The 21,278-nt window shown below is 41.5% G+C and overlaps 3 protein-coding genes across 27 annotated transcripts in view; 2 read left to right on the forward strand and 1 right to left on the reverse strand.

The window, feature by feature from the left end:
* LOC6739671 (poly(rC)-binding protein 3) overlaps positions 1 to 11,941 on the forward strand; it is an 87,890-nt gene extending 75,949 nt beyond the window's left edge. For 7 of the 25 annotated variants that reach the window (XM_039294296.2, XM_039294297.2, XM_016174374.3 and 4 more), the window contains 3 exons: positions 93 to 177; positions 232 to 517; positions 1,764 to 4,241. In XM_039294296.2, coding sequence (XP_039150230.1) covers positions 93 to 177; positions 232 to 517; positions 1,764 to 2,373 — 981 coding nt within the window. In that variant the 3' untranslated portion in view covers positions 2,374 to 4,241. Of the gene's footprint in view, positions 1 to 92; positions 518 to 1,763; positions 4,242 to 4,361 lie in introns of those variants that run through there. The other 18 variants (XM_016174386.3, XM_039294300.2, XM_044922948.1 and 15 more) reach the window with 9 other exon arrangements.
* Positions 11,942 to 14,207: 2,266 nt separating this feature from the next.
* On the forward strand, positions 14,208 to 18,036 carry LOC6739082 (organic cation transporter protein). The gene is made up of 6 exons (XM_039294308.2): positions 14,208 to 14,333; positions 14,441 to 14,669; positions 14,756 to 14,993; positions 16,538 to 16,641; positions 16,706 to 17,657; positions 17,723 to 18,036. Exons 2-6 carry the CDS (start codon positions 14,455 to 14,457, stop codon positions 17,918 to 17,920), a joined length of 1,707 nt encoding a protein of 568 aa, XP_039150242.1. The 5' UTR covers positions 14,208 to 14,333; positions 14,441 to 14,454; the 3' UTR covers positions 17,921 to 18,036.
* On the reverse strand, positions 18,017 to 21,208 carry LOC6739083 (DNApol-eta). The gene is made up of 3 exons (XM_002085840.4): positions 20,704 to 21,208; positions 20,154 to 20,650; positions 18,017 to 20,095 (listed from the first exon to the last, which is right to left on the reverse strand). Exons 1-3 carry the CDS (start codon positions 21,133 to 21,135, stop codon positions 18,355 to 18,357), a joined length of 2,670 nt encoding a protein of 889 aa, XP_002085876.1. The 5' UTR covers positions 21,136 to 21,208; the 3' UTR covers positions 18,017 to 18,354.
* Positions 21,209 to 21,278: the final 70 nt, after the last annotated feature.

Here is a 21,278-nt window from a genome sequence, read left to right on the forward strand (position 1 = left end):
CCCACGAAGCCCCGGAGCCCCAACGAAGAAGGTGCACTCCGAATCTAATCCAATCTAATCCGTTTCGTACTTTTGTCCCGCTCTGCGAACAGGTGGCCAAGAACCCGCTGGCCAGTCTGGCCGCCTTGGGCCTGGCTGGGATGAATCCGGCCAGCACTGGGGGCATCAACCACACAGGTGAGTTGAGCGCTTCTGCGGCCAGATGCCAGACAGATTTCCAATCTAATCTAGGCTCTGCCCCAGCAGCCTTGGCTGCACTGGCCGGGTCGCAACTGCGTACAGCGAATCCCGCGAACCGAGCCCAGCAGCAGCAGCACGAGATGACCGTCTCAAACGACCTGATTGGCTGCATCATCGGCAAGGGTGGCACCAAGATCGCCGAGATTCGCCAAATATCCGGCGCCATGATCCGGATCTCCAACTGCGAGGAGCGCGAGGGCGGCAATACCGACCGCACCATCACCATCAGCGGCAATCCGGACTCGGTGGCCCTGGCCCAATACTTAATCAATATGAGGTGAGTGGCTCGATCTTGTTCAGCCTTCCATCAGCTATCTCTCTCTCTCTATCTGTATGTGTGAGCGTTTGTTGCTTGTGTTGTTGTCTAACATCAATTTTGTCGAATTGACTTGCTAATTGACAAAGAAGAAAGAAGGTATAAGGAGGTCGTCGGTCGTAGGTGGTAGTTCGTAGGGTATAGGCCAACTCTCAGAGGCGGAGTGGCGGTGCGTTCATATGTACAGCCCATGATGAGTTGCGGGGAGGTGGGTGGGTGGGCTGAAGTGCAAAACGGTGCAGCGGTAAAGCGGGCGGGCGACGGTCGAGTCATTAACACAGTTCCGTACGTAGCCTAAGCCACACACATGTCCTAGCCTGTAAGTCGTAAGCCCGGCCAAAAGCCAATGCCATTGCCATTGCCATTGCCATTGCCAATGCCCAAACTAGCACCACAAATCGTATAATTTTCCACCCTCACACCCCTAGATCGTAGTTCGCATCGAACGCTAGCCTAACCAACTGTTCTAGCTAATAGAAAACTATAAATATCTAACTGTATAAACCTAGCATCTAGTCTTACCAACCAACCATGTATAATATAAAAGTTCAGCAGGCCCCGGCCAAATCCGAGGATGAGCAGGAGGCGAATGATTATGAGGAGGATGAGGCCTGCACCGAATTAATCTACGCATCGCACACTTTTCACACAACTGAAAATGACAATAAAAAAATGAAACTGGACCTGATCCAATTGGTACTTCAAACTGCAGTTCAACTCCAAAACGATCCAACACCTCACCTCCCGTCCAAAAAACAAACTGACCCAGCCGAATCCCACTACCACCTAGTTCATCCTCCAAGTCAATGATACTCTTTCGGTCCATGCCTCCCCATTAAAAGCAAACAGCTCACCAAAAGTTTTCTACTCCTACCATCCAAAATTTGAACGCCGCTCTCCCACCAAAACCCCCCCAAAATGGCTAAAAAAAAGCACTTCTTTTTTATCTCTCTCTCCGTCAACTCCGAACCGTTCCTCCACACAAAACCTCCTTAACCTTTTGCATAACAAAACACGAAAAGAATCAAGAGAAGATCAAATGAAACCAACTCAATTCCACAAAATCGAAAAAGAACCAAATGTTTTGAAAATACCTATACCCTGCCAAAAAGCAAAAAAGAAACCGAAACAAATACCAACAATATCCCAATTTGTTCCTTTCTTTCTCTCTCTCTTTCTATCTACCTTAACCGAACCTCGTCCACAGTGTTGAGCTGCAGAAGGCCAATCTCCTGGAGCAGGCCCAGGCCCAGCAGAATGGAGGTGCTGCCGCAGCTCCCGGAGCTGCTGCTGCCGGAGTGGCGGCAGTCGCCGGAGCAGCAGCTCCGACCTCGGCCACAAACGGAGCTATCACGACGGTGACCCTCACCAGCGGCACTGGTGTCGTGGGAGCCGGTGCTGCAGGAGCCACCGGGGTTGCCAATGGCGCAACTCCGGCGGCCAACGGCGGCGGCAGCAATGGTACCATCTCTGCCACCGGATACGCCAGTGCCAATGGCGGCCAGGCCACAAATGGATCTGTCGGAGTAAACCCGGCAGCGGCCGCCGCCCTGTCCAGTCCTCTGGCCTCGGCCCTTCAGCTGCTGACCAAGCCGGGAGCCCTAAGCGCTCTGTCCAACCTGAGCGCCCTCGACCTGCTCAACTTAACCACGCTGGGAAACACTAATGGGGCCGGAGCCAATCCGGGCGGACCGCCAGTGCAGACGACGGGCGTAAATCGGGCCAAGGGTCACTATGCCACCTCCCGATTCCGGCAGCACCAGACGGAGACTGGCGGCGAGGCGGAGAAGCCGCGCAACAAGTTTAATCCGTACTAGGGGTAGGGCTGCAGCTGCGTCAGCTGGAGAGCAGTGGAGTTATAGTCCCGTAGTTATATAGGATTTCCATGTTAGCGTTGCGAAAGCTTTAGTCTTTAGATTCTTGAAGAAGAAAAATTGTATAAAATTCGTTTTAAACTTATGTGGTATGCGTACAAACTGCAAACGTATTCATATTGTATTCAGATTCGTATTCGAAGTTTCAAGACAATTCTTACATCTAGTTAAAGCACAGTATCATCCCAGTTATATGTAGACAGAACCTACGCAATATTTATCAACGTTTTTGAAAAACAATCTAACCACAACAATAAGAAGTCACACTTAGATCAGCCGCATAGGGCAGCTAGAGATTTGAATAATGGATCAGAATCGAAAATCAAGCACTTAAACCATTTTGTGTATCGAATACGTAGGGACAGGGTCATCTGTGTATGGCCCGATTGAAATATTTTGACCAAGTGACCAAGGACCCTAGTGGGCGCTATAGATTTTGGACCCCAAAACTTTTGATAAATGCCTAGTATGACTTATATACACCGGTACATAGAAATGTATCGAACATAACAGAATTTGCCAAATTTTAGCGCATCCCCTAGTAGCGTTCTTCGAAGCTTTAGATTAGATTAGATCGCGTTTATCGGATTCGAATACCGAATATCGGATATAGAGCAGGTACCGAGCATAAATTTATCCTCAACAGCCAACAATCTTTACCCAATCCATTCATTGTAACATAAAACACGATCCAATACTTATAATCCATTGTACTCTCTTAGATCGTAAGCACTAAACGTATTTTTCCTATATATACGATTATATTATTTAAACATTAAGCATAAAGACCCAAAAGCCATTTTCCGACTAAGGAAGCAGCAGCAAAGAAAGTGAAACAGACAGATGATGAAATAAAAAAGAACCTTCTATAAGAAGTTTACAAATAGAAATTCCAATGCGTAAAGCCCCCGAGCCAAGAGGAAACGATGAGATTTGAGCTCTGAGCGCGGGGGATCAACGACCTTTATGGACCAATTCGCTCTAATTGACGCAATCCACGCAATGAGCGTACAAAAACCAACTATTTGAATAGAAAAACGAACACACTGAGAAACACATGAAAACGCTTAGAAATGGCGGTCAGAGAATCATATTCAAGGCGTATGTTTCGCAAAAGGAGAATTTTTGAAAAGAATTGAAGAGAACGTTATATTGTATTAGACTTTAAGTCTTCGATTGTTTATGGAATTTTATTTGTTGGTTTTACCAATTTTCCCAACCCCAATTTTGTATTTATTACGCGATTGTAAATTTTTGTTATTATTTGTAACCAAAACACTTTTGAATTGGTCAAAAATAATGTTGAAAAGTATTTGGAAATTTGATTTTCTCTACCTTAAAGTACACGAAATTACTGTAGCTATTTTAATGGAACTTGATATGATTTTCTTATTATTATATTTACCGGTAGTTCTAAGAAGAATGACACATTATTATGTATCGCATTAAGCTAAGCGGGCTTACGATTTTATAACCAAATTATATTCCTAAATATTCATACATACATCTACATACATACATACCCATGCATACATAAACTAAACTTATATGCGAACATACTTATTATGGCTCATTAACACAATGTAGTTAAAAAGTGAAGAAGAAGCGTATAAACATAAAATCGTATAATTAATTATAATACTTTTGGTATTAACGAAAATAGGCACAACTAGAAAAGGCTTACCTGTAGAACAACAACAGCAGTAGGAACTGCAACAGCGTCGGTAACAAAGCAAACCAGTTTATATGCAAGAAAACATGATGGAAGACACATGAGTTTGTAATAAAGTGAAAAATGAATACTAAACGAATTCCAAAGAGGCGCCCCAAAATCTTCTTAGTCGTGGGAGGGTAGTTACCGTTGTGGCAGAACGTTTTGTGGAGGTGTCCAATCACAATCTCTTAATGCAACTCTTCCTTTCTTCTTTCAGAATATCAATGGAGACTGCTGGTCTGCCCATACCTGGTTATCACTACATTGCGCCCAGTGCAATTGTTAAAACACCCATTCACTAAATGCAACAATCAACCGCAAGCTAAGCAACAGCCACAGCATCAATCCGAACCCGTAGGAGGACACCGGTGCATCAGGAGCAGGAGCGGGAGTAGGAGCAGAAACAGGAGAGGAAGAAGGAGCAGCAGTAACATGAACGTCAAATGTTAATTCATAAGCAATATAACAGAAGCGGCAAATGAAGGAGATCTTAGCTCATACATTTGACACTGTCGGCAATCACACATTGAATACATTACTGAATACACTCATACCCACGGACACACTCACAGACAGACTCGAAGAGAAGCATACATACACGTTATATTTATTCATTGATTCTTATTAATTATGATACTTTCATTAAGTTTTAAATGCAAGGGCAAACAAATACAAGAACTTTTATGTTAAACCGTTTTCAAGGGGCCCAGCGGAAAACGTGGGGCCACCCGAAGTAAGAACAGAACAGCAATTAATTGTAAGATTAGTCAAAATGAAGACAAAATAAAAAGTATAAGAATCAATTAACCACATACAATTAACATACGAGAAAACAAACGAAAAGGCAGAACTTTCAGAATGCAGTTATTTGTAAGCTAATCAATCACTTGTGCACGAGCATGACCAAAAAGGAGCGACAAACACGAGGAAACAAAATGTTTGAGCACTAAAAGAACGGATATGAATGAGACATTGAACAGACAAGCAGCAAACAAACCAAGCAAGCAAAGACAGACATACAGAAAGAAGATGATCACAGACACCACATAAATTTAAATATTTACTGCAAATTGCATCTAGCTTGATGTTTGCGTTTGTTAGTTTGTTTATATGTATACATATATATTATATATAGACACGGCGATGTATTGATATGATAATTTTTATTTTATTATTTCTATTATGGTAATTGTTATCGAAATTGTATTTGTGATTTTTGAATATGTTTAGACTGATGTGCAAAATTGATTCTGTTTATTAATTACAAGTAAACTACATACATATAAACAATTATGGACTAATTACTAGATATCTTTCTCCTTCGTTCTATATTCTAATCAAATTACTCATTTATTCAAAATTAGACTTAATTTGTTGGCAGCAACCAACTCGATAAACGAACATCTATCTAACTAGCAAAGGGATTTACAATTGAATTTCGTATCAAAACGTTGTAGTTTCTTTTGATTGGTTTCTAGTGAAAATGCCTGCTATTGGTGACCACATTAAATTTACATACAAATTAGCGAAAACAATTCGAGTTACAATAATATTTTTTAAGCACTTTTGCGGCGATTAAAAAGACTTTCTGAAGCGTGGAAAAAACGAGAAATGGATTTAAATATTATATTACAATTATGCTTAAATTAAAGTATAATTTAAATTTATTAGCTGTTAAATTTATATGCAAATCGAAACTTAAAAACAAAACAAAAAAGAACCACAACAAAAGAGAACATCAAAAATAAATTGATTTTCAATGTTACAATTAAATTAATTTTATTCTAATTTAGTTTATAGGCTGGGCAGTTAAAACCAAAAAAAAAAAAAAAAAACACAAGAGTGGTAATTACTTTAAGACACACTAAAACGTTTAGTTACTTATACACACTAATTCACAATAAAGCCTCTGAATATGAGCTAAACGGTTTTGAAAGCCGAAGGTGAAAGCGATAGAATCAGTTTGCAAATGGCGAAATGTGTCAAATTTTATTATACATATTAATTATTTAGTAAGAGGAATTATCAAAGCATAAAAGAAAACAAAAAACATATCCACTGCAAACGAAAACCAATCTAACCACAACTTATTATATTAACCAACACAAAATACAGAAAGATGACATTATGAAACCGAACAATGCATACATATATAGGCAAACATATCCCAGAGAACGCAATGAATGAATCTTTATAGATGTCTATGATTTATAAATTTTCAAAATTTTATCGCGGTATTTGTTTTGACGTGAGGAATTGACTAAAAAACCACTCAAAAGTGTTTTTTTTTTACCCTGAACAACTTCACTTGTCAACCCTCGAAATTGAACATAAGTAAGTTTCATCAGTCATTCACAATTTTACATCTTCCGCTCACACAAGAAAGACAAACTTATGAACAACAAAACTTGATTACAGGAAATTGTTAATAGCGTAAAGTGTAAAAGTATAAATAAATGAGCATATAAACCAATTTAAACAATAGGACGAGCCTAGCCCAAAGCTAGCAGTAGCTCCTCTTCTTGAAAAACCGATGAACTATTTGAGGATCAAGTACCAGGCAGGCGGTGGATAAATGATATCATACGAGTATGGCGAAACTATTTCGTGATTTTAGTGACAAATATATTTCGCTGACGACAAACAATTTGAAGCAATCATTTTGAAATCAAGAACTTAGGTTCCCAGCTTAAGGTGAACCGGAAGAAAAAAAGAAAGAGAATATTGAGAAACAGAAATGGTAAATCAGTCAAGAAACCGTATTTCTATATATAAATAAATGATATATATATATATAAATATACATAAATTAAATATATACTTATTATGTACACTTGTATTTAAATGTATTTAAATATTTAGTAAATTTTTTGCGCAAGTTACACAGAAAAAAAAACAACAAACAAAAACACTAAAAAAAGGTGAGGGCGGCTACGGAGATAGACGGGTCAACAGTGGCTAACTGGGATTATTTGTAAAATAAACTTAATGAAAGGGATAATTAATTTATGTGTATGTGTGTATAAGAGGAGTAGCTCAAAAGATTTCACAAACAATTTTTACTAAATATGCGTGTAATTAATGTAATTATTAACGACATTTTGTTGATAACTTGTAAATTTGCAAAGGAAAAATACGTGTAAGAAAAGCAATTTTAATGGTGCCTTAAAAACCAACCAAGCAAATTTCTTCTAGCCTGCCTTGCCTGCCCCCCCTCAGCGAACTCAGTACTCAACTGGATGGCATGTGAGTTTTCCACTCCTTTCTCCCACTCTTCTCGGTACTTCCCAGGAGCTCTAGCTCATCCTTGATCGATCGGATCAGATCGGGTCAGATCAATTGGGAGAGCCCGCCGATATCGTGCGATATGCAAAGTCAAAACAAAAAAAACTTGTTACCGTTTCGACATAAGAACTTATCCCTTTTAGCGACACATGGTGACCCACAATTGCTCAAAGCTATCCGAGTCTGTGCGCAGTTGCCCGTTACACATCAATCCGAATGCGAATTTGAGTCCGAGCTCCACTTGGATTCGGTCGAGAAGCGAACTGAGCTTCAAGTGCACGTAGTGGATACGATTAGGACACTGAGGCCCAGGAGAATATTGACAACTAGCCCGAACAAATGATTACCCAGAACACAAGCAAACAAGAACATATTATTAAACTTATACAGCAAATACATATACAGCAAAAACACACATATTAATGTTTCTCTCAGTGTAATTACAAATCACTTGAATGTATTTGCTCACATTTTTACAATACATGTCGAAGAACTCTACACAATAAGCAACAAACGTAAAAGCATTTAAGGCACTTGATCGGTCGGTCGGTCGAATGAATGAATGATGGATCGTTGGATGGATGCAAGGTCATTGTTAAAGGAAACACAACTGTAGGAAAAGAGTCTAGGAGTATGAAAAGCAGTATAAAGGAAAACCAATCCAAAAACATATTTATATACAAATATAAAGCAAAAATGAAACTTAACATTAAGGTATTTTAGATATTCTTATTTAATATCCAGAAAAAAGACAAGAAATTATACGAGCGAAGTTTTAATTTAGGCGCAGAGTTATGGAGAGAGAAATGGGAGATCGGGTCTAAGTAATGAACAAATATACGTGTATTTAACTAACTAAATATCGGTGTTAGAATTGTTAAGGAACTCCGATAGGATCTGAGAGAGGAAGCTGGAACGCAAGGAACGGGGGAGTGTATTAGGGTCTGCCCTACCAATAATTCCCGCAGAAGAATGCTACCAATCCTGTTAGTCGATTCAGTTAATTACATACGAGAATCCATTTTAGTTGCCACATTTTCGCGTATGAGTCGCATACACAAAGACAGATGGGGAAATATAACTACGTGTATTCCAATTCATCAAAGCAATTGAAGAATTAATAGAACACCTAGGCAAGCATAGCGCTACGGCCACTTGCCACTAGAAATATACGAAACATCTAAGGTTTCTCAGCATAACAAAGTGAATCAAAGCAAAAGCAAATATCGTTCATAATATCTTATAGCCCTATGTACGTAGAGTCACAACTTAACCACTGGACACGTCACATGCATGCATACACATAGACAGGGCCCCGTAGCTTCTTCAGACAATATCCATAGGTATTTGCCCGTATCCCTGGTTACTGGGTATAGGGTATTCGGTATTGGAATCGGATGGAAACACTTCAACTTCAGTGGGGGTTTTCAATGAAATAAGCATATGTTTATATATATGTGTGTGTTTGTATATGTGTAACTATAAAGTTGAAGATCTCTCAATCCAAAAATGGGAACCGAAAACCAAGAAGGTCACTGCATTCCCTTGTTAATCAGCATGTGGATTATGAAGAGGGCAAACTATTTGCCGCCACGTCGTACTCTCTCTTACTCTCACCTTTGGAGAAGACGAAAAGAATGAATAAGCAGCATTAAATTGATAAAACTGAACAATTGGGATCAACTTATATTTTAAATATAAGATTAAATTGTAAACAAGAAAAACAAGAAACAAACCTAGGCAACCCCTTAATTAAGCCCCGGAGTTTGTAGAAGTTACGTAAATCTAGCACGTCAAAAACGTAGAGGAGAATCACACAATTTGTGCCAAAACAATGAGGTAGAAGACGAATAGACACCAACTTGAACTGGCCAAAAGCGCAACAGCAGCCACAAACGAAAACACAAAGTAAATGTAATTCTTTGCTTTTTTCGGGGAACAACACAGAGGAATTATACGAATTTCAATGGATTCACAGTCGACAGAAACAGAAAGCTACTCGCAAAAGTATTTAAATGTTCACATTTGCTCAATGCAAAGCACTTAAAGGAGCTTATTTAACAAAAACCAAACCAAAACCAAACGAATACTAATTCATATAGATGTGCGTAATCATTTCCACATAGTAAATAACATTCAATCTGGCTGTACTCGCAGTTTTATTGCTAGAAGGTGCCAAAGATCCCAGATGAACCAAAGCTAAGTTGGACGGCAGTTCATTCCCCATTGGTTTCGTTGCATACTTTTAGGCGAAACTTTGAGGCGTTCAGACTTGCGTTGCACTTCGGTTAACCCTGAGATTTTGTTGCTCTTCTGCAGACTCAAGACGAAGGGGCAAAAGGCAACACATCGCACCTTAAGTAAATTACCGAGGAAATGGGTAAATTAAAAGTAAACAAAGCAAAAACTAACTAGACATATTTACAAGTTGAAGAAAACTGCAAGGCAATCATATAACTAGAGCTTCAATAATAAAAAAGGACAAAAGTCATAACGGGGAGTAATTATGGCTATGAACCCAGTTGAAATGCCTAGAGAGTGTTTTGGATGAATATATATTTGAGCAATACTCACAAATGAATTAAGCTACTTGCGTTGTTATTGTGGTTAAAGCAAAGTAAAAAAAAGGAGAAGGGTTAAAGAACAAAACCAAAAGTTAGTGCCAATTTTTAGTGCAAATTTTTGCGTAATTGTTTTCATTTCAACGTTATTTAAGATACTCCACAGTAAAAAAGAAGTAAATGCAAACGAACAGTTGGTTTCAGAACCACCAATTTTTGGGAGACTTTCAAATCACAGACACCGCGGACCTAAAAAAGGACCGACCAGGACGTCGGACTAACGTAAGGCAAACGCAAACCCACACGTAGCACCAGCACCGCATAGTTTTCGATCTGAACCAAAGTGTGTAGTGTAGTGTAGAGGCTAACCAACCCACATACGTTTAGATACATAACATCGTCACCACTCCACTTTGCACCCATAGGTTCCAGGGTACACTTGGCAGGCATCAGCCGAACAGGAACTCTTGCGTTACAGTACACTCAAAACAAAACTATGGAACATACATACATACATACATAAGCCTGTAAGGAGAACCGATGCAATGTTAGAGCGGCTATCTCAGATATAGATTAAAATTAAGCCATAAGTGAAATGAATATTGTTTATCTGTGTACAACAATAATATTTAAATAATTCTTAAATGTGTATTATGACTCTAAAGAGAACAAGCCAAACCGAACCACACTCAACTGAACCCATTGACACACGGCTATATCGAAAGGGACCTGGGGCAGATTCGATCAGAGTCGAAACCCCACGATCAGTGACGGATTGGTTTGATTTCAGACCCGGACAGCCCTATAGACGATGCTCTTCACATGTTATCCACAGGCCCGAACACACAGAACTTAATCACAGTATAAAATTCTTAAATAATGGCGAAATGTACAAGAAAATATAGCGAGCGGAATAGCGAGTTAAAATAAACAAAGCAAAGTAATGTGAAACAAAACTCGAAAAGCAAACATTATTTACAACATATTTACAATTCTATAAATTATATTTAAAAGTATTTACATATATACCAAGAACAAACTCAATGTGTAAGTACGTGCGACCCCACAAAGAGTGCAAACGAACCCAAAGAGAACACGGTCTCACACACACACACACACACATCAACACCACATCTACACCACTCACGCATACGCAGGCATCGCCATCAGGGTGTAACGGTACAGGACGAGCGAGCAGGAGAGCGGCACTCTGGGACTGCCTTCTCTGATTACTCCGACACTCAGATACCCTAGAAAAAGCATTAGACACACAGATGTGCAATACGACAGACTCGAACACACAGTCACACGCAAAGTTAAGTGCATTATAATTGAATTTATAGAGCTAAACGAAGCTACTAAGTGGAATTATTTAAACTGATTAACTGATTATGATTATTATTAACGATGCATACGCATTTACTCACAACTCATATACACACCTATATATAAATATATATATATATCTATATACATGGCATATATCGCTGAAGAATATTTTCGTTGATCAAACAATCCATATAAGCAAATAAATTATAAGTTATCATATACCACATCATATCGAACACAAACATTACTGCAAGTTTACCCAACCAAAAGAAATTGTAGGAAATCAAGATCGATTTTTGAAAGCTACGTAAATGTGTTGCGTTCTTTGAATAAATGTTTTTGAGTCAAATTTTTACTTCGAAAACAAATAAAGTCTTAAAAAGTAACATAATTAATAGAAAGCAAGACACACAGGCATAAACATAAGAACGTTAAGCTAGATACATTCTTACAGAGTATCTGTGTAAAAATCGTGCAGTATTGCAGAAAAATTGATCATAAAAATGTACCACTTGTCTAAGGAAAAAGCAAGATATAAAGAACAGAAACAAAAAAAGAATTTAACACAATTTTTGAATTCATTAAATAAAGGTATGTGTTTAGATATATTCAAAACAAACCAGATATGTTGTTTTACTTTTTTGTGGGTTGCACAGCTGGTCGGCTTGTTATACTCATTACTCGTACATTAAAAGGGTATACCAGATTCGCGGAAAAGAGTGTATGGGGTAGAATAAATCGTTTTCGACCCAAGCCGTCAAATGTATATCTTCGATCAGGATCAATATCCAAAATTATATTGATCACGAAATGCCTGAAATTGTCACCCACACACTTTTTAAAAAAGTGTTTTTTTTTTTATTTCATTATAACTCGGGATGCATCGATTTTGGCACACACTCAACCAGTTACAATATCCCGTATATACCGACTTCTAGGCAAAATATACTTTTAGTCAATTTCTAGGGAGTAATGGGTATTTCACAGTCGACAAACAGACAATACCGTTTTCTAGTGTCTCATAAGTATATTAACCTTGTCAGCTACGCCTTTTGAATTAATAAAACACTCTAAATTCACACTGAAGGCTTTCAAAAACGTATGATATCTATAATAATGACACAGATAATACGTATACGATGTGATTGCGATTGTTTTGATTTCGTCGATGGAAACCTCGAATGGCACGGGGTCAACAAAGTGCAGGACCAGTCGCAAAAAGGCCACCAAGCTTCATTCATAAAAGCATTCAAAACAAACAAGACATATTGGAATGGGCAGAAACGAATGTGTCTGCGAGAAAAATTAGAAAAGCAACACTAAATGCCGAATAGCGGCTGAGCGAAGTCTTAAAAAGATATTACAATTTTAGACTTCACGTCACCGCAGATTTAATTGCGAACAGTGACAAAATTTATTTTAGTTTGACAGCTTAGAGTTACGATTCTAGTACTCAAGCACGACTATGAAAACCCCGCTATCACTTTCCGCTTTCCAGTTCCAAGTACTTTTGAATAACTAATAATTCTAGACGTTCAGGTAGAATTATGGAGTACAGTGAAATCCCATTTTGTTAAATACTATAGACTAGTTTTTTTTCCGAAGCCTAAGCTTTTTTAAATTAGCGTGATAATTAAATTGTATTCGCTCCATTTTCATTCGCTGTTCTCTTTATTGTCGGTCCCATTATAAGTGGCGCATATCATTAACTCCCAACTTCATACTCGCAATATGATATGATACATAACTACAAGTAATTACCTGTGGAAGGGTAATATCATCGGAAAATGTGAAGTCCCAAAGTCGGATTACATCGGTAAAGCGTATTGCTCTCGGCAAAACTAGTTCTGCGAGATACTAGCCAATATGTCGAAGTTGCCGAATTCGGTCAGGTGATAGTACCATAATGTAATGGTATTGAATGGATGGCCTCCAAACCAGATCTAGGCATAACTATTTGGTTGTATGTCTTATTGAAACAGAATGCTTTTAGAGAGCTTATTATGCTACTTTTCAATGCGAAAAAAATGACCTTGCTGATCTCAAAAATGCAGATTGTTACCATTAAAAATTGTTTAATTAAGATAAAATCCGGAGGAGTATCAAGCTTTGGAATTGTTTGAATACCTCTTAATAGGGTACAAAATGGTTATCGCTGCATTAATATAAAATTATTTAGCCCTGGTCATGAACATGAGTGAAGTAAACACAGAATAAAAATGCCTAACACATATATATTTTTAAACAGATTTCTATACATGTTCGGCCACTGACCAAGTGCGTTCCCCAAATGGGTTGGCTGCTGGCCAAATCGGAAAATGAAATGATATATAAACTATGGAAGTATCACGTTTGCGGAACGTGACTAATAAAAGTGCTTAAAATAGTTGAAAAAGTTCAACATGGATCCTCCAAAATAGTACAGTAATTGATATTAAATACAGAATTATCTAAGTAAATTAACTTGATGTTAATTAAGGAGTTGTATGTATACAGCAGAAATTTTCCATTCATTTGACTAGATCTACCTAGTTTAACACATATGATTTTCCACAGCACTACTAATTCAGTTAGCTGGCTATTAAGAGTGTTTTAGTTACGTGACGAAGCAGTCCGCACGCAGTCCATCAGGACGAAATTCTATGAAATACTATATTTTTTCTCTTGCTGTTGAGACCAAGACATCTGTCTCTTGGACTTTGGCTACTATCACCCTACTCCCGCGATCCACCTTCACCACAGCCAATCCCGGACCGACACACCGCGGCATAATCTCCAGGCGAGCCTACCCAAACTCGGAACCCCATGAATCCGGCAATCTTATCAAGGCGCCCCATAACCATGCCCATGCCCATCAACAGTTGGTCGGTATGCGATCTGTCCCATTCGCCGACGGACTGCGATCGCGACCGCTCGTTGATTGCTCGCATTGTGGAACCGGAGATCTCAGCAGGCCAGTCGCAGTCGGAGACGCGGTTCGGTGCCCTACACATCGCAAAGTGCTCGGCGCGAGGGTAAAAATAAATATATATACGTATTTTCTGTGAATGAAAATAACGCAGCGCTAGTGCATAAATAAAGCGAAAACGTGTGCCTTAATTGTGTCCCCGTATTATCGAAGGCAGGGATTGGGAAATGGCAGCCAGCGGAGCGCCACCCGCAGACCCGGCGGTGGCGGTGTCGCCACCGGCGAAGGACTCGGAAGACGTCACTCTGGACGCCATCCTGAAGCACCTGGGGCAGTTCGGGCGCTTCCAGCTGATCATATTTGTGCTGATCTGCCTGCCGATGATGTTCCACGCCATGTTCTCGGTCACATACGTGTTTACCGCTGCCACAGTGACGCACAGGTGAAGTTAATGGCCATTTAATGCTATTAATGGGTCCTTGGTGGCAATTGTGCGACTCGAAATGACGGAACTCCTCTCACCGACAGATGTAGCGTGGCAGAGTGCGATTTGCCTGGAAGCAACTACTACGAGCCGCACACCGATTGGAGTATCCCCAAGAACGGCAAGGATCTGGACTCATGCAATCGGTTCACCAACTCGGAGCTGCCCCAATGGAACCATTCGGTGGACATCTGCACGGCCGACCACTTCACAAGAAACAAGGAGGCCTGCGCCCACAACGAGTTCGTTTTCCGCGACGATGAAGTTACCATTTCCAATGACGTGAGTTCCAAAGCTACCGAGGGGGGTGCTATTATCGGGGCCTACGAAAACTGCATGCTAGACGACTAAATCTTGATGTGGCAGACGTTGGACTTTGTCAATAAGTCATCCGATTAGCCCCGCTACACACTCTTAAAAGAGTTTCATCACAACAAACCCACTCTTATCTTTGAACTATCAGAATGAAATCCCAAATTGGATTGATTACTGATTGATTAGCTCGCTGGTGGAGCTAATAACTCCGAGTGGTATAAAAAACGTGCTTGTTTATAAAACGTGGGCTCACATACTAGATTCCTCATTCTTCAAAAATTTTAGCACATTATGCCGTTACGCGTTTTTGTAATTTGAGTCTTCTTTAATTAGGCTTATAAACAATCATTGTAGCTACAGAGATATTATTCTCTACGCGTAACGGGTATACAAGACTTGAAGAAGAAAGTAATTGCTACCCTATAAAGTATACATATTATCGGTCATGTCCGTCTGTCCGTATGAACCTCAAAATCTCGGGAACTATAAAAGTTAGAAAATAGAGATGAATAGAAGGGGTCTGACCAAAGACACTAGAATTATTCTAATATCTTTGGCCTGACAGTGAGGAACTCTCTTGATTTTTGTAGTTATTTTTGTTGCAGGATTAATGGGAGCAAAACAAACCTAGGATCGCTAAACCTGTCCATTCACACGGGTTCAATGACTAAATTGAGCGGTAAATACTTCACTGATAACCGACATTGAGTAGTTGACAATCGTAATCAAATAGTGGGCACTCAGACGGGGCCTGAAATGAATTGGGAAAGTGAAGAGGGGATTGCAGTAAATGGTCGTAAAACTCTTAACGTATTTATAATGCGATATTTAGTAGTGAGTATAACGCATACGCCCAGTATGCCAGCTGAATCAACAGAAAGACCAGTGTGAAGGTCCAAAGGTAAACAGAATTCATAATATTTAGTCAGCAATTTAGGCATAATCGAGGAATTTTACCACCCATAGGGTAAACAAATTTAGTTTTCGCGGTCGCATCTGTTACCCTGGTCTTTGGACAGTTTATTATGTGCCCTATGATAATGTCGGAAGCTGTTGCCTAAGTGGCCTGATGAGCTTTCTTGCTAAAACATTCTTTATCAGACAATTGGACACGTAGATGCGAGCACAGTGACTGGCAGATAAGTGCCACAGTTGCCAGGCTTGTGGCACAGCAATTGCAACATGAAAACACAAATTGAGATTAAGATGTTCCTAGTCAAATTGGGTTACCATTTAGGTAAATATTCAGTGGGACTGATAGCTTTGACTGAATCCAATTTCCATTAATTTTTCACAAGGTTGATTTATGCTCGGCATAAAAGGAATTTTGTACAGTACGTATATCACAATTTTGAGCTCAGCATTTAATTTCGAAATACCTCTCGTAGCTTAATAAATATTTCGTGTACGCCATTGCTAAGAACGTGAATGTTCAAAATGAGCGAATTCAATTATTCTAAATTCTAAGTACGTGTGGGCGACAAAAGATTTGAAAAACAGTTCCATTGTAGTTTGGCATTTTCTGCGATGATGAATGGAAGCTATCTATGGTGGGAACCATAAACAACCTGGGACAATTCTTCGGTATTCCCATCGGAGGCTTTGTGGCGGATCGGTAAGGGTACACCACAACTTAACTTTATGCTCCTTGATTATCACATTGTCAAAATTTTGTACAGATATGGACGGAGTTTCTCAATCGCTCTGGGCGGAATATTGGGAGCCGTGCTTGGCGTAATTCGCTCCTTCTCGCCCAGCTACGGTTGGTTCCTTGTGTTCGAGTTCCTGGACAACATGACCAGCAGTACGCTGTACTCCACCTGTTTCGTGATCGGGATCGAGCTGGTGGGACCCAAGCGACGCGTGCTGGCGTGCAGCGTGATTACGGTCTTTTACGCGGTGGGTGAGGTGCTGCTCGCCATGTCCGCCAAGGCGTTCCACGATTGGCGGATCCTACTGCGCATCACCTACGGGCCCTCGCTGATCTTGCTGGCCTACTTTTGGATCCTGCCGGAGAGCGTGCGCTGGCTGCTCAGTCAGGGCAAGGAGGAGCGGGCCAAGAATATCCTTCGGCGAGCCGCCCATGTGAACCAGCGCGAGCTGCCGGAGAGCATGCTGGACAAGCTTGTGCTGGCCAATCGGGACAAGTTGCAGCAGTCGTCGGAAAGCCGTTTCCCCATCCGCGAGGCTTTCAAGAACTTCAAGTGGCGTATTGCCAACTGCTCCTTCTGCTGGATTGTACACGTGCTGGTCTACTACGGATTGAGCCTTAATGTTGTGCTGCTGGATGGAGACAAGTACAATAACTTCGCTTACATCGCCCTTGTTGAGATTCCCGGCTTCTTTATGCCCCTGCTCATCATGGACCGCTTCGGCCGGCGGTACTCTCTCTGCGGGCTGATGCTGGCCAGCGGTCTTTGCTGCATCGGGACGATCTTCACCGGCGCGGATCAGCCGGTGCTTCAATTGTTGCTATTTCTTGTTGGCAAACTGACCATCACTGCCAGCTTCCAGGTGCTCTATTTCTTTGCCTCAGAGATCTATCCCACGAATCTGAGGAACAGTCTGCTTAGCTTCTGTTCCATGATGGGCAGGTTTGGTTCCATGCTGGCCCCGCAGACGCCTCTACTGGTGGGTGCTCAATGCTATAAGGATCTCCTCCTGTATCTAATTGCTTCCTTTTCCTTTCTCCACAGGCCAAGTATTATGCCAATGCTCCTGCCATGCTCTTCGCCGGCGCCGCCATCGTGAGCGGCCTGCTCACGCTGTTCTTCCCAGAGACCACCAACGTAGTTTTGCCGACAACAGTGCAGGAAGCGGACGCCATAGGCGTCAAGAAGCAGTCGAAGAGCAAGGATCTCGATCTAGTCGTCACGGCAACACAAGCGCAGTAATTCTAAGGTAATCTTATTTTAAGGCAGCCTGCAAATACAAAGACATTTCTCTTCAAATGTGTTATAACTCTAAGAACAAACAATACTATACATATATAATATTTAGCATTGACAAAGCATTGTGTTTTATTATTCAACGGATGGATGGTAATGATCAACATTAATACTTAAGCCTAAAATTGGAAAAATAAAACAAAAAAATTAAATCTAAGAGTTTCATTACTCGAAAAAAAAAATGAAGTCCAATCAATTTGCTGTCCAGAGCCAGATTGAGATTTTAATAGCTAGGATATGTGCAAGCAAAAAATTATTATTGATTTTGATTCGGAATTGAATGAGAAAATGTTTTAATCTTAAAGTGAAGTAAATTTGTCCTTGGTCCATTTGTAGGTACTTATATAGGTTCCAATACTTGGAGCGGTGTAAGGGTTTCTCTAATTGCTTTGGCTGAAAAACTGGGCAATTGTCTTTGTTCCGCTTGAAGAGGCAGAAATGGTTGAGTTCAGTTTTTTCTGAGTTTGTTTCTTTGTCTGAGCTGGAGATGTTTTTTCATTGTTCAGAGCCGCGGTTCGAGTTCGCAGATCCTGCTGGTTTAGTTCACGTTGAAGGTTTTTGGCTACGTGGTAGTCTAAGTGTTCTGGCATGTCTACACACTTGATGAAAGCCTTACACTCGGTGCACTGCTGCATCTGTGGATCACTGGGCGCTTGCTCCTGAGTTGGTTTTGCGCTGAAGAACTTGATTATGCTGTTACTCGGTGGTGCCGTACTGTTGGAACTGCTACCAGAACCAGCCGTCTTCTTGCTCTTCTTGGGTGGCGTCGGCTTAGGAGATATTTTCTGTCGGATCTGCGTCCTCTCTTCCCGCTCGGTGCTTCTCAGCGTTCGGCTTAGTTCCTGAGCGAAGTGATGGTCTCTATGGGTTTGTAGGGACTTAACTTCGTCGGGAATGTTTGCTCCGCACTGATCGCATTTAATAGTAGGCAAAAGATCGATGCGAAGGTTGGGTACTGCAAACTCTACGTAACTTTCCTTGTAATTACTTCCAGAACTTTCGATCTCATCGAACTTTCTTTTTGACGTTGAAGGCTTCAATTCGTCTTCAGTAAGCGGGGGAAGCACTATATCAGTTTTAACGTATACGTCTTTCCCTGTTGAATCACTCAAGGTGTTTGGATCCTGTTCTTGCCCGGCATCGGATGACTGTCCTTCAGGCTTAGACATGTGGATATCACTAGTTAACTCCGTCTCCTCTTCAGTGTCTTCTTCAAAATCTTTCGAGTTGTCAGCCTCAATGGCGTCCAATTCCTCGGCCAGCCCCTGCACATCCAAGGAGTCCTCCTTTGATGTCACCGACCCCTGATCTCCTGTCTTTTTTTGTTGTTTTAGGTACTGTGAAAAAAAGCTTTCCTTAAACTCCGGTGGTGTTGATGTGAGAACAGTTCCTTCGGCGGCAGCTTCAGTCCTTACGGCCTCATGAAGTTTCTGTTTGTACTCCTCTACGAAATTCTTTTTTGGAGCAGCTGATGCAGCAGCCAAGGGATTCACAGAAATTCCGTCTGCTTTTGCATCCTCTTTCTTAGCTCCTTGCAAATAGTTTGCAAAGAAGTTCTTCATCTTAACTTCCTCCGTTTGCTTCTGCTTTTTCTCCATTTGAACTTGAGGCGGTTGCCCTGGTTCCTCTCCGCTGATCCTTCGTTTCTTGGCAGCCTGGTTGGCAAACATCTCCTGCAGCCTGTTTTGCGCACTAGAGACGGCTTCGAACTTGCCAACACTAATGCCAAGGAACTTGATAGCATTGTTCAAAGCAGACTCGCTGCCCGGACGCAGAAACGTTTTAGTGTTTGCCCTGATTAGGTCTAGGGAAAATCTTACGATGGATTCCTGGTCGTAATCTTTAAGAGCAGTCGAGCGGGAGCTGGCCACCTCCTCGCCGTCAATGTCCTGCACATATTGCACCACCATATGTTTGGCCCTGCGATTGTTCTCGATAAAGTCCTTCTCAAGGCGGTCGTTGATCTCGGAGGAAAGCTCACCAAGCCAATGTTGAAGGGTTTTCAATCCCGTAATGTTATTTCTACCTGGAAACTTTTTACAGCAGCCAATGCTTTTCGAATAAAAGCGGGGAGTCACGGCTTCTAGGTCTATGCCGCGAGAGATGTTGAATAGCCAGGTGCTGGAACAAGAGGAAATAAGTTACTTTGAACGTGGTCTACTCCTCTTGAGGAACCCACCCATTCTTCTCGTCAAATTTGCGTTGCAGCTCTACCTCCGAAAACTTGACAACCTGGCCCATGAACTTTATGCCTAATGTGTCACACACCACCTCACCGAATTTGCCACCCAATCCCTTGATCTTGCCAACAGGCAAAGAGTCGAAGAGGCTGGCGGTTTCCGCCAGCGGCAAAATGGTCTGCTTGTTGGGCTTGTTCATTCCAGCTGCTAACTTGGCCAGGATCTTATTGTGCGCTATTCCAGCCGAGCACTCGTAGCCTGTCTCTTTTTTTACAGCCGCACGGACTTCGCCCGCCACAGAGGCGCCAATAAGGAGCCGAATGTCGCTCTGTCGGACGGCGGGAAGGTCGTTTTGGTCGTAGGACATCTGGTAGCGTTCGTCGTCCATGTAGGGATTGGCAAAGCGATTTGTTATCTTGTTGACGTAGTCGCCAATGTTGGGGTAGCCCACGGCAAAGGTGTTTACCAATTCCTGCGGCTGCAGAGCAAAGGCTCCCTGCAACGAGTAAAAGAATAAGGAAACGTTTTTTAATTTGTGCCAGCGCTTACACTCTGCATCTGCTGCATGCGATGATTAACGGTCTCCGTTATGTCCAAGTACGCCTCATCTACTGAAGCGCGCTCCAGGAGCTGCGTAAAGCGCTGCAGCACGTTGGCCACCTCCTTGCCGGCATCGCGGTACTTGCTGGTGTCGGCCTTCTCCCGTATATTCGGCACCTGGCAGAGCACGATCTCCGGACATAGGTCCTTCGCCTCGTCGCCGCGCATGTGGCGAGTGACTCCCTTGGCACGAGCCGCGTAGTTCACCGCTATGATGCCTCCACCTCGCCAGGGATTGTACTGGACGACGGCCAGCGGGCGGTTGCGGTACTCCGGATGCTGCTTCTCCTCCACCTGGCAGAAGAAGCAGTCCATGTCCACCAGCAGGACCACGCGGTCGTACTTGCTCTGCATGCTAACATGGCTGCGTGCGCTGGACATGATTTCATTTCGTATTATTACGCGAATTTCACTGCGCGCCAAGAGTGTGGCCGTGGCGGGGACTTCTTAAAATACCGATTAGATGCATTTGAATACTAGATATACTAAAGTATTTCCCATATTCAAATTTGAACAAAGTTTGA

The sequence above is a fragment of the Drosophila simulans genome, chromosome 3L (assembly GCF_016746395.2).
Source record: "Drosophila simulans strain w501 chromosome 3L, Prin_Dsim_3.1, whole genome shotgun sequence".
Taxonomy (NCBI): domain Eukaryota; kingdom Metazoa; phylum Arthropoda; class Insecta; order Diptera; family Drosophilidae; genus Drosophila; species Drosophila simulans.